General features: G+C 37.4%; 3 protein-coding genes and 2 long non-coding RNA genes across 8 annotated transcripts; 4 read left to right on the top strand and 1 right to left on the bottom strand.

The window, feature by feature from the left end:
* The first annotated feature begins 392 nt into the window (after positions 1–392).
* On the top strand, positions 393–1,635 carry LOC113668029 (uncharacterized). The gene is made up of 2 exons (XR_003445950.2): positions 393–653; positions 1,179–1,635. It is a non-coding gene; the product is annotated as an uncharacterized LOC113668029 (long non-coding RNA).
* A 1,925-nt stretch (positions 1,636–3,560) lies between these two features.
* On the bottom strand, positions 3,561–5,664 carry LOC113668023 (uncharacterized). The gene is made up of 2 exons (XR_003445948.2): positions 5,401–5,664; positions 3,561–3,838 (listed from the first exon to the last, which is right to left on the bottom strand). It is a non-coding gene; the product is annotated as an uncharacterized LOC113668023 (long non-coding RNA).
* Positions 5,665–7,949: 2,285 nt separating this feature from the next.
* LOC113668015 (flotillin-2) lies at positions 7,950–11,408 on the top strand. 4 transcript variants are annotated; one of them, XM_089190320.1, is made up of 6 exons: positions 7,950–8,060; positions 8,883–9,013; positions 9,119–9,212; positions 9,631–9,864; positions 10,414–10,658; positions 11,068–11,408. In XM_089190320.1, the coding sequence occupies exons 4-6, from the start codon at positions 9,803–9,805 to the stop codon at positions 11,178–11,180; spliced, it is 420 nt and encodes a 139-aa protein (XP_089046446.1). In that variant the 5' UTR covers positions 7,950–8,060; positions 8,883–9,013; positions 9,119–9,212; positions 9,631–9,802; the 3' UTR covers positions 11,181–11,408. The 4 variants fall into 4 exon arrangements, with proteins under 4 accessions (XP_089046446.1, XP_027039702.1, XP_089046445.1 ...); XM_089190318.1 differs by lacking the exon at positions 7,950–8,060 and adding an exon at positions 8,437–8,612; XM_089190319.1 differs by lacking the exons at positions 7,950–8,060; positions 8,883–9,013 and adding an exon at positions 8,433–8,612.
* Positions 11,409–15,290: 3,882 nt separating this feature from the next.
* Positions 15,291–16,813, top strand: LOC149036438 (uncharacterized). The gene is made up of 4 exons (XM_089189890.1): positions 15,291–15,777; positions 15,870–15,978; positions 16,068–16,180; positions 16,266–16,813. The coding sequence occupies exons 1-4, from the start codon at positions 15,518–15,520 to the stop codon at positions 16,408–16,410; spliced, it is 627 nt and encodes a 208-aa protein (XP_089046016.1). The 5' UTR covers positions 15,291–15,517; the 3' UTR covers positions 16,411–16,813.
* Positions 16,814–17,416: 603 nt separating this feature from the next.
* LOC113667975 (uncharacterized) lies at positions 17,417–24,157 on the top strand. Its single transcript, XM_027183856.2, has 7 exons — positions 17,417–17,544; positions 19,837–19,927; positions 20,133–20,201; positions 20,544–20,669; positions 21,049–21,188; positions 21,458–21,525; positions 23,278–24,157. Exons 1-7 carry the CDS (start codon positions 17,528–17,530, stop codon positions 23,997–23,999), a joined length of 1,233 nt encoding a protein of 410 aa, XP_027039657.2. The 5' UTR covers positions 17,417–17,527; the 3' UTR covers positions 24,000–24,157.
* The last annotated feature ends 410 nt before the right edge of the window (positions 24,158–24,567 follow it).

Genomic DNA, 24,567 nt, shown 5'->3' with positions numbered 1-24,567 from the left:
GAGCCATGTATGTTTTGACACGTAATATTACAACTTTCTTTCGATAAACTTTTGTGGTAGCTTTTGACAACAATGGTTGCCTCCGAATAGAACAAAAAAAATGTTTTAAAAGATATCTTGATGTAACCACGAGTTCTCAAGCCTTTTCTTACAACTTGCTTATGTTTGTAAACCATTTACACCTACTGATGTTAAGCTGAAAGGCATGACAAGTTTTTGTTACCATATGTGGCTAATTCTGGAAAAACAAAGCGAATAAAAAAAGAGTGCCAAAAATGTGATGAAAAGATTTTAGAGAGACGGCAATTTTCCTTCACCTCTCGTTCAATTAAAAGCGCTTAACACTTAGATAATTTCTCACTTAAATATACAAAGCCCAATTCCCAAAGAACACACTTGCAGTTGGCGCTGTGGCGTCACTAAGAGCCCAATGGAGTTGCACTTCAGGCTTTCACTCAGCAAAACACCCGCTGGGTATTTAAGAGGCCACAACAACACCGAACGTCACAATCTAACAAGCACGTCGAAAGATCATGGAAGTGATGAAGAGTCTGTTCGTAGCTGTGTGTGTTTTCCTCTTCGCGGTACAATGTCAAGGGCAATTGTCATATTCATATCGTCCTATGGGACGCGATGAGATAGCAGACGACTCGGTAAGGAAGGAACTGAAGTGATAAATTGCTTATAACGATAGCTATGTTTGAATGAAATGTGTCAGAGCCTTAGGTTCGGTAGGACACAAAACTATTGAATTGATTTTGCTTTAATTTCTTATTTTATAGTTTCCCTCATCAGATTAAGGCTTTTTTCAACATTCAACTCTGAAAGTTATTATTATATGAACTGGATTTTAAAAGCCAGCGAGTATCTTTTTTTAGTAGGCGTGAGGAGTCTGGGTGCTCTATTTCACCTATACGTACCTAAAAACAAGCATGTGTTGATCAAATTGACGGATAAATAAATAGCAGTAGAAGTGGGCTGAAAAGAGGTTGAAATTAAGTTGACGACAAATACTAAATTGGTTTCCTGTTTGCAACTGTGAATTTAATACAAAAAGATTAAATCAAACTCGCTTTTTCTTTCATGCCTTTGGATTGCACTAAACGTGCACGGACGTTTTTACTCTTCCCACATCTGAGAGTCTACCTAATCATATTGCTATTACGTTTATTCTTCAGGAGTCCCTAGCAGCACCATACAGAGTAATCTTACACAACAGGAGATTTATGAAAGTACCACGCAACCGTAACATTCGACCTGCATACAACAGCATGATTGGAAAAGACTCTTTGGAATATGACACGACATCCCGTGCTTTTTCGAAAGAACACGAAGCAAAGTGAACGTTAATGAACCAATCCCAATTAGAGGAAGGGCTTTCAAACATACAGATCATGAGAACTTTGTTTTTTTTCTTTTGGTTCTTGAGTATCATTGTTAATTTGATACAAAGGAAAACACATTAAGCAGGGTCTTTCGTTTTTTTGTGGAATTACTCTAGAATGAAGAGTGGTTCCGAGAAGTTTTTTCGACTCGAAAGAAAAAAAAGGTCAATGGTACAAAGTGTATTCATATGTGCGACAAATGGGATCTATTAAAGAGAAAGTTGGCTAAAATGCTTTACTGCCCGGTGAATATGGTATTCTAACTTTCTGTTTTCCCACGCATTTTCCACCACATGTAAATTGTTCCCAGCAGAATGTAGGAAATGTGTCATATCTTTCTCTACACCAACGAGTTTCCCAAATTTCAGAGTTAGAGCATCTTCACTTTGCACTTTCAAAGAGATTAAAATGTCGCCCGTTTCCTCTTAAAAAAACTTCTCTCTTTTCCGCACCCGTAGGAAATAAATGTGGCACCTTACTTTCCCCTCAGGTGAGCAAGCGAAATTCACTAATCGCTAAGCGTCCTGTCTTCTTTTTTCAAGCTAATAATAATATCGCCTTAGCCTAATGGGCTCGGTTGGCGACAGTTTGGCGTGAATCGGGGTCAGCGGTATCACGTCAATATATTTCTTCCATGATGGAATGAATTGTTGGAAACGGACCAACAGCGAGCAAGTAATCACACAACCACAATGAATAAAAAACCTTAAATTTAATCTGCATAGCCAAAGCGTTAAGTGCGACAAGCATGCAACGCTGGAATAAGGCAACTTCAGGCATTAATACCCGGTAATGGATTCAGCGTTGCAATTTCTTTATTCACTCAAAAATCGCTCATTGTTGTGCTTCGTTTTTGAGCACCCAGTGAGCCTGAATGCTGCCTTGAGGTAGGGGATCAGGGTGGCTGACTGTCCCTTGGGTGGCTCACGGGACATGTGTCCTTTGTGCAGTTTTCTAGACGAGCAGCAGCAACTGCTGAGCGATGGTGTTAATAGGGTAAAGGGTAGACATACGCGAGTGGAAGAACGCGAAAAAACTACTGCGCCGGAAGCCATGATCGATCCTAGATTTTATAATAACTGTGAAATTCTCACGTGCTCACTGGTCGAGAACTTCTGTCAATAAGGTTATAAATGATAAAAATGACGTATCATCTAACGCAATGCTGATGAATTTATCTGTACTGTGTGAGTCGCTGATAGATTTGGGGCTCTTTTCCAAGATTACAACTTCTCTTTTTAACAAATCTTCCGAACAAATTTCCACTAAAGAAAGTATTAGAAAAACGTACAAAGGTAAAAAAATTAAAATAGATTTCGTTCGAATTGTGGTAACTGAGTATGTAATATCAGTAACTATGGGTGTTGTGGGAGTTTTGAGTAAAGGCACTGAGAGGAAAGAAAGTGAAATTCAAGGAAGAAAAAAATTGCAGGAAACTGCACAGAATAACTCTGTATTGAAAACGATATCTGCACATTCTCATGTTGATTTAGCAGCACAGAATGTGGAAGGGCAAAAAAAATATCCTCCGTGAATCACACCTTCTGAGGATCGTCTTCTTGGTCAACTGTGCTATTGCCTTAAGGTCAGCGCCAAGCCTCTTAAAAAACACAGTTTCCTCAGCTTGTCCCTATAAAAGCCTTTATCTTTTCGTCACACAAGTCTGTAATCTTCCCCACTAACATTTCAATTTTTCTTTGTTTTCAGTCGTTTCGTTTTGGTCAGTTCAGTGGTTTCGCTTGCATGTCTTTTTTTCTCGGGTGTTTTTCGCTCTTCGACCGACCGTTGGCGGCAGGGCCCTAGTCATGATATAGAGACAAACTACAGTAGTTGATACATAAACCAAGAGAACAATGGTTACCTGTACGGGAAGGCGGCTTTGGAAGCTGGTGTGACACGGGAGGTGAAGCTGTGATAAGCTTCGTCTGCTGCCGAAAATGATCGTAAATGCCTGTCACGATTAGACGTTACTCCACTGACGAACAATGTCGATGGATATCTGGAGTTCCAAGGAAGATGTTAATTCAAACTAGATTCCAAATAAGGATGCTTCATAAATTATAATCATTTCAGTTCTGATTGGCAAATCGCGAAAGCATAAGTAGACTGTTTTTTTAGATTACAGAGTTGACCACTGCGTCCTCGTTGGGATTATTTCACTATGAAGACAAAACATTATTACAGAACTTATGGTTTTATTTTTCAACGTAACAAATAAACTTTTTAGGCATTATTGTTTACACGAGTAAAGGATGTTGCGACAGTAGTGAGTTCTAAATCTAAGCATTCGTCTTACATCATTCCTGACATGTCTTGAGATATCTTCCATGTGGAAGCAATGTCCTCCGTTCAGTGAGATCTCGGTTATTCTTATCAACTTGGTTTGAAGGTACATTACTTCGCTGCGGCCTCATCTCTGGATATGCTTTTGAAATCATTTTTCTTGCTCTCCCCTTGAAATTAAAAAAAAAAAAGATTTTCTTTAATGCTTGGTAACTATCTTCACCAGTCAGTGCCGAGAGCAATAAAACTACCAAGCGTAACTTGGTCGATTGCGATTTCCTACACTCTGCGGCCGTTCATATACTGTTACTTTGAGTTCTTATCGGCTCTGGGTAATATATAGTATTCATATCAAGTGAACTTAAATAGAAATAACTACATAGCGACCAATCCCACCAAGGAAATTACCACAGGGAGCCACTAAAGACTTGACATGTCGCTGTGCAAATTTCTGTTATATTCTTTCCCATGATTTGCGAAGGTCATCAACCGATTGTGACCACAATGTATAATACACTTTTTATACAGTAAAAAAATTGCAAGAACTCTTCGAACGAATGCAATTTATAGTCTCTTTTGAGCGCTTAATTGTTCGAAATTGCCTAAGGAATTAGTTGATTTTCAGCTAATTTAATACATTAAGTTTTAAGTTTGAAAAAGTCTGCGTTGGAATTAATTAATCATAATAAAAATTATTGGACGACAAGAGGTTATAAACTATCAAAAGCCGTATCCTATATCTTCCGATAGGGAAAAGAAACTCTTGTAAAAACGTGAAATGAAACAAAATTGTTAACTGAAATAATCAATATGCCGATATGAAAAGTACAAACGCGGATCTCCTGAAAAATTCAGCGATTAGGGAAGGAGCATCAGAAAAGAGACGGGGAAGGGGAGGGGGGGGGAATTTGAGAGGTTTTAACGTAGTCATGTTACTTTCTTTTATTTCATTAATATTGATTTACCAACAATTTTCTTTTATGTTTTCGCGCCCCACATCTTTCATCACTTTTCTGATAGTCCATATTCTATATGGTCAAGACATGACCTATAATAGTGGCCTGGAAGTATCCAGAAGAATCGCAAAAATTATCTTCATCTAAAATTTACGTAGTCAGTGAATTCAGTTCTTCAAGAAATCACGCGCTGAGAAAATTATGATTTCGCGAAGAAGCCAAAAGTAACTAAACATCGCGGAGACGAAAATAATAGTCAAAACATCGGCGAAAATGTGTGGAATTCAGCAATACGTCCGACTGTATCTTATTTCTTAGGCAAGCTGTGTCAAACCCTTGGTGCAAAGTGTCACGGTGTATCTGATCTCCCTTCCTCTAACCAACTGGATGTTTTGTGAGAAACTGCAACTCTATGTAACTTAAGATGTACAACGCTGTAGCTCAAGAGCGAAAGTTATTCATTTGATTTAACTTCTATTTATCGCCAAGGCGTCGATGTCCCCAACCATTAGAGAAGAGACTACTTATAATCAACACATTGATAGAGTTTCATAATCATCATTATTATTTCCATGTGTGTGCAGCGTTCGAAGGCTTTCGGAGAGGTTTCCTTGAGTGGAGGATTGATTGTGATAAGGTATTATGTCCTCTGTTTTACTCGCGAAACAGATGAGAAAGCGGTGAAAGACTTTGGAATTAAGCTTTAATAGCTACGTTACAGTCGCATGCTGAATGAGTGATGTGAAAGATTAAATGCATGGTGAGTGAATACTTACTAAAGAGCGTCCATCTTTGCATCGACGTCTCATGTTATGTGTTAGCTGTCCCTGCGTCTCTTGTACATAAAGCAAGAGGCAGACCAACATAGTAATAAGAAATAACAATAACACGGTTTTCATCTCGGTTTTTTTTTTCGTGCGTCAGTGTACTATGTCCACAAGATAACAGTACTCTACTTTCTCGTGCCTTTAAGTGAACTAGCAAACCGATCGGTCAGTCTCGTTAAAAACCCAGAACATAATAGTTTCCAAAGAAACACGGAACACCTTTTTTATATCGCCTTCTTGTGTTATGTCGTTTTTTAAGTCATGCAAATTTGAAACATTTTTGATAAGGACACTGGACAAACCAAGTACTTAGTCAGCTCTTTTGCAAAACTGCTATTAGTTCACCCCCGCCGTTTCCAGTACGTGGGAGAAATTGGGCGAAAATATCTAGATCAGAATGATTTCCTGTTTCATTTTTATTTCCTTGACGTCAAAAATGTTCAGGTTTAGTAGATTCTAAAATAAATTTACGTATTTTGACCGACTTATCTATAATCTGTTTAAGAGGTTAAGTACAGGAAAATGTTTTCGCAAAGTGAGTAACGCAATGATAGAAGTAATGATATATCTTATCGTGATGGATTTTTCCCTTTCCAACACTTAAAGTCAACGAGCAATCAATTTGCTGTTAACGTCAACCACTTAATTTGTGAATTTTGATAAAACCAAGCGCAACTGATCATCTCTTCGTGTTAAAATAAAGTTTGTTTTTCCGTAAAAGGAAGAAAAGGAGTCTCAAGGTAATTTGGAAGATTGAGTTCAAACTCAGCGTTCTTACGATTATGTGAGGAAAACTCAAAGATGCATAGTGAATGTTTCGCACCTCCGTCAACAGTCATTCACCAACATGTCTTAATCAACTGCATTTAGACTCCACACAATGAGTAAAAGCGTTCAATTCCTGAATTGAAGAAATCGACACGTTAACTAGGTTCTGCCTCAAATGGACCGTCACAACTTGTTTATGAGAAATTTCAAATTTAGAAGTCAAAATCACTGTTTTACGACTATGTTTTAGCAGCTGTGTCCTATTTAAATGAGGCAAAGAGGTTTGGTACACTCGCACTACGTCAGTTTGACGATTTGTACGCTGTAGTCGCAAACAAACTAACGAGTTTATGTTTATTATGTACAATCATCACTCTCGTTTACTCCGTTTACATAGGACATTCTGACACTGAGCTTGTCAAAACTTGAAGTCGGACTTTCTTTCTCATTTGTGCCTGCCATTGATCTCTTACAGTTAAGGGCTTTTGTGACACCTGAGGGGAACTTTATCCTCTCAAAAAAAAAAAGAAAAAAGAAAAAAAAAAAAACCCCGAAAACCCTCCCTAAATTTACTGATTGTAGGAGTTGAGTACCTTACGCCTCATTTAAGTTCTTGGTGCCATTTTTTGTTTGTCTTTACCCAAATTGAATCCAGTCTTGTATGCTAAGTAGATAGAAAGCCTTGACTTTAAATCGCTATAATTTTATTTTCTTTACTGGGTTTAAGATGATAAATGGTTAGGCTCGGCGCATTCAAATTGCTTGATATCAATTGCAGTATCTTTTATTTTTTTAATTTGTTTTCATTCCTGCCAAATATGTATTTTAAAAAAGATGTGAATGCCTATCAAACGAGTACAATGAAGAATTCGCATTTCTTTAGTACGGATGAAACTTTTGTAGTGCTTCTGTTGCCTGCCAAATGAGAGTTTCACGAAGGGAATAGCTATTTGTGAATTTTTTCTACCATTTTCATCAAAGATATGGCCCACCTATCAAACGACGCAAATGATAAGAATTGGCCCTTTTGCTTTTCTTAAACTATGGATGCTATCTCTCAGTAAGGTTTTCGAAACTTGAAACCGAGTTGAAAGAAAACTGAACTACTCTGAATCGTTGTAAACTTAGAAGTTCTCGTCCAATTTTACCGTCCTTGTTTATTCAATACATTAATTTTATCAATTGAAAGATACTACCTCGCCAAAATGTCTCCTTTCCTATAAATCGTAGCCCTCCGGTTGATCAGAAAGTACTCGAAAAAGTGGGTTCATCCGGTCTTTAAAATGTTTTTTCCCCGATTTTTCCTGATTGAAACGTATTTTGTTCCGCTTCAATAACTAAATGATTTAAAATTTCAGCTGGTACATAATGAAGACAACGCTCCTGAAAACACGTATGACTTGCTGTTGTTTCGGCATTTAGAGTACATACTTCGATTTCGCCATATTGAACGTTTATTGCTTAAAATAGTTCAGCGCTGTACAGCAAATGACAACTACAAATTGCAAATGAAGGGGTTGGATTAGGTAAGGGTTGGGTTATTTTTATTTTTGTTTTTGTTTTTTCTTTCAGAGTAAAAGTTAGATTTAGTATCGGAGTAAGCTTGGTGCAATAAAAAGAATACTGAGCTAAAGTGACCTCATATAAAAATTTAAATCTGCATCACGGCTGCGCCAATTAATTTCTACGAGAGGTATTGGGGGGAAATTGTGATAAAGTCAGGTGTGGCAGCAGTATTTGCTGTTATTGTCCATCGTTGAAGGCTACGTGCACTACAGCTAACTACAGTGGAAAATAGAGTGACACGCAATGAAAAAATCAATGGTATCATACAAACTTGAGTGAGTTCCTTGTTTTTGAGTTTTGTTCAGTCCACTTTCAACGTCCAACTTATTGGATGATAAATTTGTGCGCTGAAAACGAACGTGATTTGAGAAAAGTGTTTTGATCAATTTATGTTGTTAGGTGCAATATCATCATTACAGTAATCATATGCAGATATTTAGCACCTCTCTTCATTGAAAAAGGCTATACTTAGGGGAATTTTGTTCGTTTCAAGCCTGTCAAACGTTCATCCTCGCACTATCGGGTTAGGAATGTTAAATACGTGTTGAAATTCCGGTCAAAGCCAATCTTTTCGTGCCACTCATGCTTTGCGCGGCATGAATAGCAAAGCGTGTCGCCAATGTACGTGATGATATTGACGTGAAGATATGCGACATGGTACTTGAAGCAAAGCGGTTGAAAACTAGTCTCTCGCCAGTTTGGAACATATTTACAAGTTTAAAAAACAAAGCGGTCCTCGCAATAACCTATCTTTAGGTTTAACCGAACTAACCGAGCGATGGGAAACTGCCATATGGCAAGCGAAAGGGAAGCTGTTGTTGTCTCAGGTAAAATTGTCTATCGATACACTGATCAAACAATATCCTTTAAAAACGCATATTACGAGAGCCATCACATCTACTTTGACTATTCGCCTTTTGCATCATTAATAAACTTGGCTTTACTGAATTTGTTCCATTCAAGAAACATAATAGTTTTATTAAAAGAGGTGAAATAAAATAATTTGGTCCGTACGTGACAACAAAAATTTTGTTTTGATTAGTTTTTTAAAATATTCTTATATTTCCTTCAAACAAATATCCTTTGTTTTCTTTCAGTGACAAAAGTACAGATCTAATTTCTTCGTCAGACTAAGGTGGCCAAAGTGTATGACTTTAAATAGTCGTCTTAAAGACAGGAACAACAATGTACATCAGTCTCTTTCATGCAAGAGACGTTTTATGACTCAGTAAGGACTGCAAGACACTGACCTTTGAACGCCTCCCTGTACAAACACTTGAATTATAAAATCAATAAGATTACATGTAATTTAAATGTGCATTTTCTCTCTAAGGTGGATGTTGCATTCCTCGAACTCAGCAGCACAAAGCAGTTGCGGGCAAACGGAGTTGTCTGTGGGCCTGGGCGGGGCTTAGTAAAGTTGATAGGTATCGTAAATTGTTTAGTTATGAATGATCACATTGTAAAGGAATGGGATCAACGAAACCACCCCATCCTGATCAAACGGTGACGTCACTCCACTCTTCAGATTCTTCTGCGTTTTAATTCTACAGTCGCATCGTCTTAACTTGTTTACCCGGGGTGCCATGAACACCCTCACGATTTACTAGCTAGGCCTAAGGTCTCCGTTTTAGAACCGGAATAAGTGCGAAGCCTAAGATTTGTGAGCGATTTTTTTGAATTAGCTTTGTGCTTGGTTTCGTTTTGAAAGAGAAAATGTCTTCGCAAATAGCTTGTCACTTAACCTCTTCGAAAAAAAATTAATCGACGGGTCGTTTATGTTTATACTTAGCATAGCTGAAAGGTTTCTTTTGCTAAAGAATTGTCATTTTACTTTCTCATCAGAAGAGAGCGGTGCACTCACCTCTCGAGCCTAGTACTACTGAGTCAGGCTTAAAGATAGAGGAACGCGACAAGAGTTTAAGAGGGGAGGCGAATACGACTGTTTCTTGCTGTATCTGCCAAATCCCCTCTATGACATCCAGTATATTTTGAGACTTAGGCAAGCCTTTTGTTAATGATCGATAGTCTTGAGCTAATGTCATCTTTCTTTACATTTCAAACTTTCATAATGACTCGGTGAGTTAAATGTTTCTACTCCTTAGCTGCAATTTGGAATAGGCGATGGCTAGCCTCCTCACTCAACTTAATTGTAAACAGTGCCACGCCATAAACTCACTAAGACACATATTGAACCTTAAAATGATTCTTAATTTGTCAGGTGTTGTAACCAGTGATTTAGCTTTTGTTTTATCCCGTCCAAACGTTTCCTTAAAAAGGGGACCTCGTTGACACGGCCAACGGCCACACTCGGAAATGCAAACCTGTACTATTCACAGCTTACTCATTAACATGTTAACTGAGACTAAATAAACATTCTCAATCTACCAAACAAAACAATACAGTATTGAAATCGTAACTGAAAAATGCCCTCTCTTTGTTCAAAGCACCTTGACTTGTGAAGTGAATTGATAATACCCCACACCTAGTCTGTCCAGAGACCTCCCCGTGTTATTATGCCGATCTATTTCTTGAACATGGTAGCTTTAAGAGTTAGAAATGTGTCACCTAGGTTTAATTATGGAAATAACGATGACAAAATTTTTAATAACAGCATATTTCTTACAGGTTAACCCTGGATGTACTTACGTTCAAAAAGGTGTACAGGAATGTCAAAACGGCACGAAGTGATCGAGCTTCTGTCTCAATCATTGCCGAAGTACAAATTATGCAGGATCTTCAACATTTCGCAAGAGCAAGTGATTATTTCCTCGGAAAAACCACAGATGAAATATCTGATGTTGTTCTTCATGTTTTCGAGGCACATCTTCGTGATATCTGTGAACAATTAATTCTGAAACGCATCGAAGAAGGTATGGGTAGTTTTTTAACCCCATAGTTTCTTGTATCATCTCCTGATTATGAATCTTTAGCCAACAGTAGACCTACTTCATGAGACGACTGGTGTAAGTGGGGGAGCTGAGGCCCAGCTAGAGGTCAATTTCGGACATGATACCGAGTCCAGTAATAAGGGAAGGCTTCCCTCTTTCTGCTACTAGAACCAAAACTACCAAAGGTGCACAATTAGGAAATAAGGTTTTTTCTTTTCAAAGAACCTGGTTTCTAAGCCATCCGATGCGTTGTTTAACGGAACGTTATGATATGATGCGAATCAAAACGTCAGATTTTCCAAGTTGATATTCAACTAAGCTTTGGACGATCTTTAAAAAATCTTTGACTTGTTAATTAATTGTTGATTTCTCTTCGTCCTGACTATTTCAGATGCAAATCATTTGTCAGTAAAAGTGCGGAAGGCAGCCATTCCGGACGTATGGGATCTGGGAGTGTTAATTCATGACTTTTTCATCACGGACGTCACAAGGGAGGATTTCTAAAAGTTACAATAGAACACAAAGAATAATCAACAATAAGATCAATGAAATGCAATGAGTTCAAAACGCGGTTGACTATTGAGAGCTCGGAAAGTGTCTTCTTTTCCTGTGAGTTCATACGAGCCCTCTCTAAGGAACCAGCAGCGTACTCTTAGAGTAGACTCTCTGTGTAGTTCCAAGGGTGGGAGGCATTATCACAGGAAGGGACATAAATAAACAAGAGTTCCGTTACAGAGGTAAATTTCTCAAATTTCAACATAGGCGTCCAATATAGGGCCGCTCGTCTCAGGCATGCGTTGTTTTAGATATTCCCACGGTAGCAGACTGTGATATCATATCACAAGGGAGAGGCCAAATATTTGACAGAATACAGTGGAAGTGTGATTAAGTTTGGCAGACGCATTAGTAGGCCAGTACGAATAAGGAGCGTGTCCACGAGAGCACCGGGCAGTCGTGCTACATGACATTACACCGATTTCAATGAAACTTTGCCAGTTTAAAAGGTCTACCCCAAAACTAAAAAAGACGAAGTGGTTTCTGTTTTGGTTTTTTCCGGGGGGAGATAGACCATCCACCCGGTTTTTCTTGGTTTTTACCAAGGAAATCGCCTCAAAATAGGTAAAATGTATGAAGCTCTCACTGCGATGGTATTTAACCAATTACTCTGAGGGTTTGCACACATATCATTGCACCCTTACTAAATGTCCGAAGCAAGTATCAGTCAATTTGATTGACGGCTTGTCAACTAAGAGAGGCAAATAAACAACAATGCTTTTAGACTTTCCGATTCATCCAAATATTTGACAACTTCGAGGTCAAATATCTCCCCTTGCCAGAAAGCTACAACACTAATCTTAATGCCCTTTATAATCCATCATTTCATCTCTGAAGACCATCAAAAAAATCTTTGGGCACTACCATATTTTTGTCTTGGATGCCTTTTAAAATCTGCGACTGTGACAAGTTTCTCTCAACTTCACCTGTCACGCAATTCTGGCTCTGGCCGGTCACTTGACCGAATAATCCTACATTTTTTAGCTCTTCATACAAAATAATTAATCAAGAAAGCTAAAATATGTGAAAAACTTACTTTTCAACCGGCTGAGATTTTTCGTAGGGATGGAAAATTTCACGTTTAGGCATGTCAAAATCGTAGCGTTTCTTTCTTCTATCGTTTATTACTTCGGAGATTTTCTAAAATCAGCAGATATGGCTTTTTTATGGCGCAAAGCATTCATCAGTCTATAATTTGATTGTTTATAATCGTTATTGCACATCTAAGGAGATTTTAAAGTCACGCTGCGTGTTGGTTGACATTATTACAAGTTCCAGTGTGCTACAACTTCGGCTTCTACAGACGAGAAATTCTGCGCTCTCGCTTGAGAGCGAATATTAATAACTCTTTCAAACAAAAAACTGTGCTACTATCCCGAAAATAAAATTAAAATAGTGTTGTTGTCGTCACTTACCGCCATCGAACATTTCCATGCATAACTCCGCAAAACTAACATCTGTTGCGTGACAGTCTTCGTCTAAATTTTGCAAGGTCCTTCCTTATCTTATGCCTTGTTCGGTCAGTTTCGACTTCTGAAGCTAGAACATCGGCATCGGCCTCTTCGTCCTCATTCACACTTACAGGGGTGACCTCGTCAATAACCAATTTTTGTTAAGGCAGATAACCGGCTGAAGTATCGAGCGATTTGCTGCTCTATCAACCAGTCAGTCGTAGTCAATATTTCTGGCCGGTGTCGTCTCTTAGTAAGAGGCGGTTGCCTTACTCAGCTTACTAGTTTCCTCCCCTGTCAAGCACACGTCTAGGAGATAATTCTTTGCTTTCTGAGAAAAGGCGGCTGCTTTTTGTGTTTTACAAAGAGCCCATCCAAAGTCCAACTGGCTAGGTAGAGATTGTTCGTCAAAATTTTGCCTGAGGTCAACCTTGAACGCAGCCACCCCGGTAGTTAGATAACGGCGTAATATGTGACTAACACAGTCTATAGACTGTAAGATTTTACGCCACTATGTGCGTCGGTGTATATATATAAGTAAGATTTTAAGCTGTTAACTAACGGCGTAAAATCTTACAGTATATGATTTACCGATTGGAAGAAGTTACGCCGTTAGTTACTGGCGTAAAATCTTACATATATATATCACCGACTGGAAGAAATTACGCCGTTACTTACTGGCGTAAAATCTTACAGTATATAATATACTGAATGGAAGAAATTACGCCATTAGTTACCAGCGTAAAATCTTACAGTATATAATATACCGAATTACGCCGTTAGTTACTGGCGTAAAATCTTCCATATAAAGACTACCGACTGGAAGAAATTACGCCTTTAGTTACTGGCTTAAAATCGTACATATAAACACAACCGACTGGCTATTGATTATTATACCTCGTATACCTGATTGCTCAAACACTTTGTTTACAATTATTGAAAGAACCGACTCATGGATTTCTCTGAAAACTTCTTTGCTTTGAAATAGTATAGATTAGTGAGCTGAAACGAAAAATTAATCAGGGAAGTTTACGAAAAATCCAGCGAACAAGCTTAAAAAAGGCATTTATTTAGACTTCATACTGCGATGAACTTCACAAATCTTACTTGTTTATCTCGTAAGTTAACAATGGCAGGTTAATTCCCGAAGTGCTTTCTGAGTTTCCCGATCCCTCTCCTACTGCTTTCACGCTCACAAAACAGGAAAAAATCAAAAGGAGGAAGATACAGCTGTTTTGAAACGCCATTTGACGAGGGTAAATCTGCTTTTTGTTCGACACTTTACATATCAAAACAAAGGAAATTTGTTCCTCTTTTTGACTCTAGCGGTACATTTTAAAATTGCGCTTGCGTAAAAGGGATATCACGCAAGACGCTTCGCTCGGTTGTGTTTTGAACAAAAATGCCTTGTTAATTTCACGGAACCGCTCGGAGAAAAGGTTAAAATGACGAGGGAAAAACTTTACCTTCAAGTTAGAAAATTAGCGAAATAGAAAGCCACAATATTATGGTTTAATATTTCAGAGGTACATTGAGTGCTTTTTCCGTAGAGAATCCGCACGATGGTAAAATGTTCGAAAATTACACTCGATTTGAGTGGAGCGTTGAAGTGGGCGTGGTCACTGTTCATGTTAAGACTATTTGTACCCCGTGAGTTTGATATGACACAACCGACTGGAAGAAATTACGCCGTTTGCTGCTGGCGTGAAAATTAATTAACGGGAATGTTTATTCCTTTTTTCTATCATTTTTTAGCGAGGCCACCTTAGTAAGTGGTGCGCCAAATTTTTAGCCAAGCTTGAAAAGTGACAAGGTATGGACGGCTTCTACGGGCATTTCGTTTGTTACAAATTTCTCACTGTACAGTCGTATATGTACTCCTACCATAAACTTTAAAAAAAATGTTTACAGTCTAGTTTGAATTCGAGTGTCTTGTTTGAGGATCTCAATGGGGTGATGGCTTTTACGGCTATCGGTTAAAATTTTGGCCAATTTCCGGCTAACGGTTAATGAACAGTACCCACGTCACTGTCCCTTCTGTATTCTTTTTATTCTTTATATGTAAGATTTTACGCCAGTAACTAACGGCGTAATTTCTTCCAGTCGGTGATATATATATATAAGATTTTACGCCAGTAACTAACGGCGTAATTTCTTCCGGTCGGTGACATATATAATGTAAATTTTACGCCAGATATATAATTTCATTATATATTAATTTATTATAATTAATCTACCGACTGGGTTGGTGGCGTAAAATCTTACAGTATATAGACTGTGTTAGTCGCATATTACGCCGTTATATATATTTCCCCAATTAACATCCTTTGCATTTAGCGCCATGGACGGCGCCATCTTGAAAAACTGACCGAAAAAAAACCCCTGGGGCGAGGTCTCTCCAACGTTTGGCTTAAATAAACAACTAAGTAGTCAATGGAACATCCGCTGAGTAAAGGGCTCTGAATAACATGCAAGTAATTTCATACTGAGAGGAAACTAAAGTAGTAGGGAGTTACTACATCACGGGCGACGAGCGGGGATAGAAAAAACGACCCAAATATGAGCAGTCAGCGGTGAAACAGCTTTTATACTTCATATAGAGACATATAATTTGTTGTTCCAGAGACAATCGTGTTGTAAAGCCGAAATGTTAACAGTTTACTTCACAGTTTAAGCAATTTTTCAAAAGTGTTGATTGAACTCATATCTTTTACTGCTTTAATAAACAATGGAGGCTTCGGAGAGGGAGTCAGCGGCATTTGGAAAGGCACCAAGAATAATTATATATATGGTTTGTAGCTAGCTGCGTGACGTGCGTGACGAAAAAAAAGTATCATGATTTCCGGTTGTCAAAAATGTCAATCAAATTTGGCAGGAACTTGGTTTTCGCACTGTAGTTTGCTTTTCCTAGAAGATTTTACCATGGATGAAGACCAAAAGCCAACAATGTTAAGAGATTTAGAGATCGACTTTTTGAAAGAACATCAGAACATCAGAACCAGATATTATTTCGATCCCATGAATGAGCGTGTACACACCATTTTGAGCACCTCAGTTCCTAAGAGCAAACTGATAGAACTGATCGATGACATCAGGTGAAATATTTTCAACTCAATGTTTTCCTTTTTATTTTGATGCATGCAGACAAAACATACTTATGTAACTTATATTTTGTTTGACTCTGCAGTGCCGTTGCTGATCTCAAAACGGGATGGAATTGCAAGTCATGGCTATGTGTTGAACCACTACATTACACACAGACCGATAGCTATAACTGTGGTGTGATTGTATGTCTTGTGAGTAGCATAATCACTTGCTAAAGCTCACTTTAATAGGACTGCTTTCTGGTTTCGAATGTATTAAATTTCTCTTTGTTTGTTTTAAGTTTGCTCGGTGCTTGTGTGAGGGGTTGGATATCAATGGAAGTTACGATGTGGACATGGAAAGGGAAGGAATAACGTCTGTCATATTTGGCTCGTGTTATGATGACCTTGATTGGTAAGTTTTGATGGTGTCAAATACCATTGTTTCTTAAACGCCGCAACACTCTCTTTGACGTCCCATATCTTTTGTTCAATTATAGGAGAAATACCGCGGTCTGTAAGATTTGCAAAGACGACGATGGAGAGGATTGGCTTGGTTGCGATAGCTGCGACCAGTTTTTCCATGCAAGTTGTCTGGATGTGCCTTTTACGGAGACGCTTACGCAACATTTCACCTGCCCTTAGAGTGGCTTCTTGTCAGCACCAGTAGAGTTTAAATTTAAAGCTGACTATAACAACGAACCAGATGATGAACTTAATGTCATGTACAGACCTTAATTTGCAAGATAAGAAATACAGTCCTTGGTAGTCAATTAAGATAGATTTTCACGAGCGTCAATGGTGCAGAATCGTAACTTGATGGAGCCAACAGTGGACAACATCCCAGAATTCAAACTTTGTGATTTTTTTCTCGGCTTAAACGCTAAGTCAGTTGTTCAATTGAATAGGAAGAAAAAAATTTCGAACAGAAAACAGCATTATTTGCACGTGTGGATCCTTTGAGAAAAGGTCTCCTAAACGAGTGGTCTTGATTGTAAATATTTAAGGAATGGTAAATACATTAGCCGTAACATGGCTGTTTCTCGAAGCGCAGTGTTTTCCTACTTGCCTTTTTTCCACGAGAATTTGGGGCGATTGAATAGATATCATATGCAGTAAAAGAACTTCAGCCGATAGAAATTTTAAATTTCTCATCTTAGGCTGTGGATACAAAATTCAAGTGAAAAGGAAGCCAACTGTGATTAATGCTATGAACAAGTCAAGATACGTTTTTTTCGTCACACAACAAGTTACATAACGTGAATATCATTCTTCTTGATGCCTTTCCAGGTGTCACCAATGCCTTTCCCGATGCCTCCGTTGGTTTATAGAGCATTAAAAGTATTGTTCCAGTTAAAGCTTGAGGAAAATTGCTTAACTTTTTAAGTAGCGAAGTGTAACTTGGTAACATTTCGGCTTTACAACACGATTGTTTTCTGCAACTACAAAACGTATATTTAATTCTTCTTGGTACCTTTCGGATGCCACCGATGCCTTCATTGTTTATTAAAGCAGTAAAAGATATATGTACAATCAACACTTTTGAATTGCTTAACATTTTATTTAGCGAAGTAAACTGTCTACACTTCGGCTTTACAACACGATTGTTTCCCGATACTACAAATGATCTGTCTATATATGAAGTATGAAAGTTGTTTCACCGCTGACCACTCGTATTTGGGTCGTTTTTTCTATACCCGCTCGTCGCCCGTGATGTAGTAACTCCCAAAGTAGTAGGAGACACGCCGTTTGTCAAATTGATATGGGAGAACCAAAAAGGTTTGTATAACCTTTTGATTTACTGGTTGCTTTAATGGTCACATTTTGACGAAGAAATGATGAAATAGAAAAACTCTCGCAATTGGAGTCTTCAGTTGTTATAGTCGTTGATGGTTTTTACAAGCTATGAAATTTATTTACTCAGAGAGAAAAAAGAATGGGCTGATACTCCTTCCTACGACAGGTTGAATGTCGAACTCGTCTTTGTCTAGTGGAGCGTTGGGTAAACTTAAAATATCGAGTACACCGTATCTTTGAGACTATCTTCTAACAATGAAAATGGCTCTGGTCTGTCAAGCCTCAAAGTTTCTCACATTAACTCCAAGGCCTTACCAAGATGTTATGCTAAAATGTATGACAACCGGTAAATAGCTACCGCTTTTCATACGAACAAATTGGTGAGTTCAAGGCCGGGTAGTTCAAAGATGGGAAAGGATATGGAGCAACTTCAGAATACCCAGCAACTTATTTACATGTCATTGAATAAGAATAGCGTCTATTGTGTTATGCCTCGATCTTCAAAGCCTCCCGACACATGTAAATGAGTTGCGGGGTATTCTGAAGTTTAATTTGCCAGCCGAGAGGTTCGTATTGGGAAAAACTGTGCCCGAGGTCTTGAGTACCGCCTACTTTGCTCACTGTTTTACACGGAGAAAATTGTTTGAGAGAATTCAGATGTTAAATGAAAGAAAACTCCATCCTTTAATTCTATTGTGAAAAAATACCTTAAAATTTTAACTTTTTGAGTTACTTTTTTTGAAGGATTAAAATTAATTACAAACTGTTTTTAGGCTGTGTGTCCACCCATGTGATGACACATTTGCTACCACACATTCATTTTAAAACCGATTTTTGCTGGCAACCAAGCTGATTTGAGAGAAAGAAAGAGATAATTAATAAATTATTAATGGCCTTGATTTGCTTAAAAATACTGCACTTAGAAATACTGACCAACAGGCAAAATGAAATGTATTCATGAAAACTGACAATGAAGCTAGAGATGTACACAGTACGTGTGAAAGTGTTACTGTGCCCACAGGTAGAGATAGGAAAATCCAGACTGCACTAAGAACGTTACGACAAAAGACATCAGTGCGAAGTTTTTAAAAGACCTTAGGGCAATTTTTTCTAGCAAACCAACAGAGTTAGAATCATTTTATTGTTTAATAGGTTCCTTTTTATAGTTTCCTGACTCTGTCATTTCATCCTGGAGATCTACTTTATTTTAGAGGTTATCATAGGATTTTTAATTTTTTTAACTGTTCTTTTATTTCTGTTATGGTATATTTATGTTTAATTATTGATATCTATATTTGTATTAGTATTATTATTTGTCATAACCATTACAATTTCCTCAAATGTGATTGGTAATTTGCTGCTCTATTTTTCACTTATCATTCTGTGGTGTAATTGGACAATGTAATTGGACAATGTAATTGGACAATGTAATTGGACAGTTGGCTATAATTGGACACCTGTATTGGATAGTTGAAGTAGTCAATCATACTAAGTCCACCCAGCCAAATCCACCAATCACAGAATTAAACACAATAACCAAAGCAACGGGCACTTATCCTTAAAAAAAATTGAGGAAGTTCCAAAATTTAGAAATATTTTCACTTTAGACAATGTCTCTACTGGAGATATTTGACTCAAATATATTTTTTTGTTTTTGGTAATTAAAACAGTTATGATTAATTGGTAACAGAACTTCTTGTCATCCAATTCTGTCTGTCTGTTATCATGATTGACTCCTGATTGACAAATTGGACTCCTGCTTTGTGGTCGTCCAATTTTGTTAATCACTTGTTTGATTACAGAGCGAATTGGACTTCACTCCATCCTGTTACTATTATGTAATATTTGATACATGACTATTGGTTGTATCAGTGTAATTCTTGTCTACAATTTGATGATTGAATGACAAATTGTCTGAGAAAGGCTTTTGAACAAAGAATCGAAGAAACTGATATTAAAATTTAACCCTGGGTTAATGCTAATTGGCCTTTAAACAACTAGTCTCCTCAGGTGTTTAGCAAAAACCATTTACCTCTGAAGAGATACTTGGTCTACTGAAAAAAGGATTGCCATTCTTTGGTTTGTTGCAAGCAAAAAAATGAAATGAAAATACAACAATAATGATAATTGTAGCAACAAATGATATATTTTAATTTCATCCCTAAGTTGATAAGTTGTGTTGGATATGTTGACTTCCATATTAGGGTATAATTGGTAATGGTTTCTTGATGCAGAAATTACAACTCATATTTCACACACCCTATACATGCATAGGTATGGGCTTATCATTCCATCCAAGAAAACTACATGCAAACCTATGATGAAGAAACCAGCTGTGTTTGGTGATGATTCGAGTGATGATGAGGTAATTTTATCCTAATAACCTTACAGATCTTGTTTATGATCTTCATATACACTGAAACTAGGAAGAAATTGGCAGAAATAGAATTCTTAAAGAATTCTCTCTCTACTAGTTAATTTATGTTTTCAACACAGCATCATACTATGTAGATGAGAAGGAATGCTCATCCTCACATTTTACTCAGAGTAAGCTATAAAATTTGTTTCAGGAAAGAGCTCACAAAGAAGTGAATTTATCCCTAATTCAAGAATCACAAAAGAAGAAGCAAATGAAACAGGTGACTAATTAAAGAATAATCATTGCATAATTTATGATTGTCCTTTCTCTATGGCCAAAATAGCTCTAGGTGTAAATGTGTTACTGATGGATTGTTCCTTCACCATCTTGTTGTCAGTGGAGACCATGCAATAAAAGTTTAGATATTTTTATCTTTTATTTCTGAGTATCCTCATTGACATGATGTCCTTACCCTTATTAGTCACTGACAACATGAACAAGAGTTTCTTTCTATTTCTGAGGCAAATGTCAGGGAGTGAATTTGGTTAACAGGGAAATGTTTCCCCCTAATGTAAACCTGACAGTTCTAGTTTTAGATTAACAGTGTCATGTAACTGTTTAGACTCAGATTGAAATACAGAAAGCTTTGAAAGAAGATCCTACTGTGTATGAGTATGATGCTGTCTATGAAGAAATGGAAGAAAAAAAGAAAGCTGCAAGTTTTAAAGTTCCAAAGAAAGATAAAAAGGTACAAAATGTGCATATGTACAATAGCTGAAAAGATCCTAAAATATTATCTGTAATTTGATCCTGTTAACCAGTTGTAACTATGTAAACATACATGGTGTTAGGGTATAAACCATAGACTGAGGTACTAGAACTCATCTACATCCAACAATTATGATAAAAAGTACACCAGATTCCCAATGAATAGATCCTTTTTTGAGTGCTAGGCATGGTAATTTGTATTAATTTTATGGATTGCATCACCTCTCCTCTGCTGAAAAATGTTGGGGGGGTGGTGGGGGAGGTTTCTAGCTATGAACATCATCCCATACAGGAGAGGGGATGGACACTCTTAATGAATTCATTTTACCAAACCCTAAATATTCTGTTTAAATACTTAGCCCAAGTACATTGAGAGCTTGTTGAAGGCTGCAGCTGCTCGGAAGAGGGAATTTGAAAGGACAGTCGAGCGACAAGTACAAAAGGAAAGAGAACAAGAGAAAGGAGAGTTTGATGATAAAGAAGCTTTTGTTACTGAGGCGTATCTTTTGAAATCTTCACTCAACCTAAGAACTTCTTTGTTGTAATTGATTTAAAATTAGTTGTTGTTGTCCAAGAGCTCTTTTTGGGGTAATATCTCAGCTCAGCTCAGCTCAGGCTTTAAATGGCACTAGGAAATGTTGGTTACTCAAGAAAGTAATACCTTAGCTAAGGGATTTGGAATAAGATGACTAGTATTCCATCCAGGAAAAGAAAAAAACTTTCAGTATCCACATACTTGTTGCACCACCTTAACATAAATATGAACAGATTCCGTAAGAAAATGCAAGAACAACTTGAGGAGGAAGAGAGAATCAAATGGCAAGATGCTATTGATGGTGATTTGAATACTTCTTTTTGCATAATTTTCTTGCAGTGGTTAAAGTATATACCTTTAAACCCAAAATTGAATCATCTTGCAATGGAGGTGTAGCAAACCATCACAGACTGCTGAGTCATTCTCTTCTGTGCATGGAGAGAAGTGCTGATTGATATGTATAGAGAATGATACATGGTTTATTGTAGATATGGAATTTCTCTTCAAGTGTTTAACTCAATAGCTCATGAGTGAGTGCAGCAAACAAGTGAAATGTAGAGTTGAACAAGAAAGAGAAATTTCATATCTACAAACAACCATGTATTGTTTTGTTTATCATAAAAACACAATAGCCCTTTACCGACAAGAAAAGTCCACTTAACTGATGAATGAAAACAAAGGAATAGACAATTCCCAAATAAAAATTGTAAAGTGCATTGGCACAAAGGCTCAAGATGAAAAAATGCATTGAAACACACTACAAAAAGAAACAATCAGCAAAATTTTCAATATACAAAATTCTTAGTTATTGTCTTGGTCCTTACTGACAGGAGAAATCTTTCAGGTACATGGCCAAAATCGGCCTGCAGCAAATCTTCTAGTTGTCGATGTTTGTTTTTATATGCAAGAAATGCCATTACCAAAGCCTCTGTGGCTTTGGTTTTTCTTTCCATATTTTGGTTTTCTTCTTCTCTTCCATCTGTAAGCAATATGGATTTCTCAGTGTTTTAGCAGCCATAATCCAAAAAAATTAGGCAAATGACCTTGGATTTAGAATGGTGAGGGCGTCACTGTTAATTCATGAACCTGACTGAGTGTCGCAAAAGGCAAGTGACATGTCAGCAGCTGATTAGTGATATCAAACACACATGAAAAAATACAATATTTTTTCATGTGTGTTGTAACAGCTTGTCTAAGGGCTGGAAATCCTTGTATAACACTGTAGTTTATATGATAAAGACTATTTTGGTAATCATACCCTTAAAAAAGGTTTGTTTGGCTAACTCACAAACTGACTGGCTTGCTGGCCAGCAGACTGACTAATCAACTGAAAAACCAATTAGACCACTTACCAAGACTAAAAGCAGTACCTCCCCAACAATGATAGTCAAAGTTGACTGAAAGCAGAAAAACATTGAACTCCAAATTTTAAAGTGCTTGTTAAGTTGGCTGAGATCAAATGTTGGCACATGAAGGTGACCCGTCTCTCATCTTCTCAACAAGGCTAAAATCAGAACACAAGAAATCATGGAGCCCTATGCCTTGCTTTAAGGGAATAGTTTGGGGGTTCTTCTAGTGTTTGTGTGGCCATCATTTATTCTCTCATGGAACATTTTGCATCATGAACTAAACTAGCAAAGAGGGATTGCTGGTTGTCAACTAACTGGCCATCTGACTGGATTACTGTTGAGGTATTTGGCTTATTGGTGGAATGAATTGAAAGGCTCGGAGCAAGAATGATCCCTTGATTTTTCGGCCATTTTTGAAAAATCAAGGGATCGTTCTTGCTCTGAGCCTTTCAATTAGAGTGAGTTTTGAAAGAGAGAGTGACTTACTGACTTGCTACCTGGTTGACTATCTGGAAAACTAATGACTAATTAATCAAAGATATTCATAATTGAATGATTGATGAACTGAGTTACAATACTTGTACAAGCTGGCTGCCAATCTCTTTTACAGTTGTTCTTTGTGACAATATTCCATTGAAAGGAGACCACATATGACTGGGTGAATGATTTATTGGCTGCTTAATTGAGTTATTTTTTCCTTTCAGCTGCCAATGATGTCACAAAGCAGAAGGACCTAAGTTTGTTTTATCGCAATCTTCTGAATCAAAACATGTCACTGGGAGGATCATTTACTGCCAAAGATACAACAAAGATTGACTTGCCAAACATGGAAAATGACATCAGAGAATCTCAAGGAAAGGATGAAAGGGCACCTCAAGAAATGTCAGACAGTAGAAAGAAAGAAAAACACCGAGATAGAAATGAGAGTAAATATTTAAGAGATCAAGGATTAGAAGAAAACCCAAGACATACAAGAGTTCCTTCCCAACATGTGAGAATCCATGATCACAAAAATCACAAACAAAATGACAATGAGAATGACAAAGTTCAACATTCAGCTGATTTGTTAAACCAGAAACAAAGAAGGTGCAGTGATAGGGAGCATGAGAAATTGGGGATTCACAGACATTCCAGTGGCTTCAAACCACATCAATCAGGCCATGATGATAAGAAGAATAAAGCTGACAAACACATCTATTATAGAGAGTATTCTCAGGATGACATAAGGGCACTAGACAAGAATAAAAAGAAAAGTGAGAAAGTTGCCAAAGAAATCAAAGAAACATTGAGAGAGGAGTCTCTTAGCAAATTTGCCAAGCGCAGCACAGGTGAAACTGTTTCATCTGCTAAAGAGCGATATCTGGCGAGGAAAAAAGCACGCAATTCTGCTAAGAATGCAACTGCCTATGATGACAGTGATGAATAGTTTGTTATAACTCAGAAGTAAAACTGATCTTTGCAAGGTTTGACTGGTACAATTTTTGAAATGGTTAAAAAAACTTGAAAATCTAGCAATCTTTCTCTTGGAATTAAGTCTTTGGTTGTATATTGAACATCTAAATGTAATAAAATGATAGCTAAAAATTTATGGTTTTGAAATTGTTACACTTGTTTTGCTGGAAAGCAGTGCAAGAGGATTTTCACAAAGCCAGTTACCCTGCTTTCAGAGTTTGTTGGTCTTCTAACAAAGAATCCCAGTGAATATTCGAGTCCTCATCAGAAGTACTGATAAATCTTCATCAAAAATATGTAGTTTCTCTTTTAAGTCCTAGGTGTTCAGTTAGTAAAACAGAGCAAAATAGTAAACAACACAATAATAGTGGTGGAGTGAAAAGCAAGCCAGGGAGGTTTTGGCTAATCCAACCCAACCCAAAAACTTGCTTTTTGCTCCTCCTCTATGATCATGTAGGTTATTATTCTGCTGCATTATACTAACTGGATCAGGCTAAGTCCCTTGAGTTTCTGTATAATAAATATTCTCAATGGAAAATGGA

The sequence above is a fragment of the Pocillopora damicornis genome, chromosome 12 (genome assembly GCF_964200805.1).
Source record: "Pocillopora damicornis chromosome 12, jaPocDami1.2, whole genome shotgun sequence".
NCBI classification, from domain to species: domain Eukaryota; kingdom Metazoa; phylum Cnidaria; class Anthozoa; order Scleractinia; family Pocilloporidae; genus Pocillopora; species Pocillopora damicornis.
Note: the sequence above shows the minus strand (reverse complement) of the source record. Positions and strands in the feature narration are given on the sequence as shown.

Bases quoted from the DNA above. Each gene is read 5' to 3' on its own strand.
- LOC113668015 (XM_027183901.2), top strand. From the start codon at position 8,564: ATGGGAAACTGCCATATGGCAAGCGAAAGGGAAGCTGTTGTTGTCTCA. The intron at 9,213-10,413 runs GTATCGTAAATT...TATTTCTTACAG, and splicing joins GGGCTTAGTAAAGTTGATAG to GTTAACCCTGGATGTACTTA. The intron at 10,659-11,067 runs GTATGGGTAGTT...TGACTATTTCAG, and splicing joins TCTGAAACGCATCGAAGAAG to ATGCAAATCATTTGTCAGTA.
- LOC149036438 (XM_089189890.1), top strand. From the start codon at position 15,518: ATGATTTCCGGTTGTCAAAAATGTCAATCAAATTTGGCAGGAACTTGG. The intron at 15,979-16,067 runs GTGAGTAGCATA...GTTTGTTTTAAG, and splicing joins GTGGTGTGATTGTATGTCTT to TTTGCTCGGTGCTTGTGTGA. The intron at 16,181-16,265 runs GTAAGTTTTGAT...GTTCAATTATAG, and splicing joins TGTTATGATGACCTTGATTG to GAGAAATACCGCGGTCTGTA.
- LOC113667975 (XM_027183856.2), top strand. The intron at 20,202-20,543 runs GTGACTAATTAA...GTAACTGTTTAG, and splicing joins AGAAGAAGCAAATGAAACAG to ACTCAGATTGAAATACAGAA. The intron at 21,526-23,277 runs GTGATTTGAATA...TTTTCCTTTCAG, and splicing joins ATGGCAAGATGCTATTGATG to CTGCCAATGATGTCACAAAG.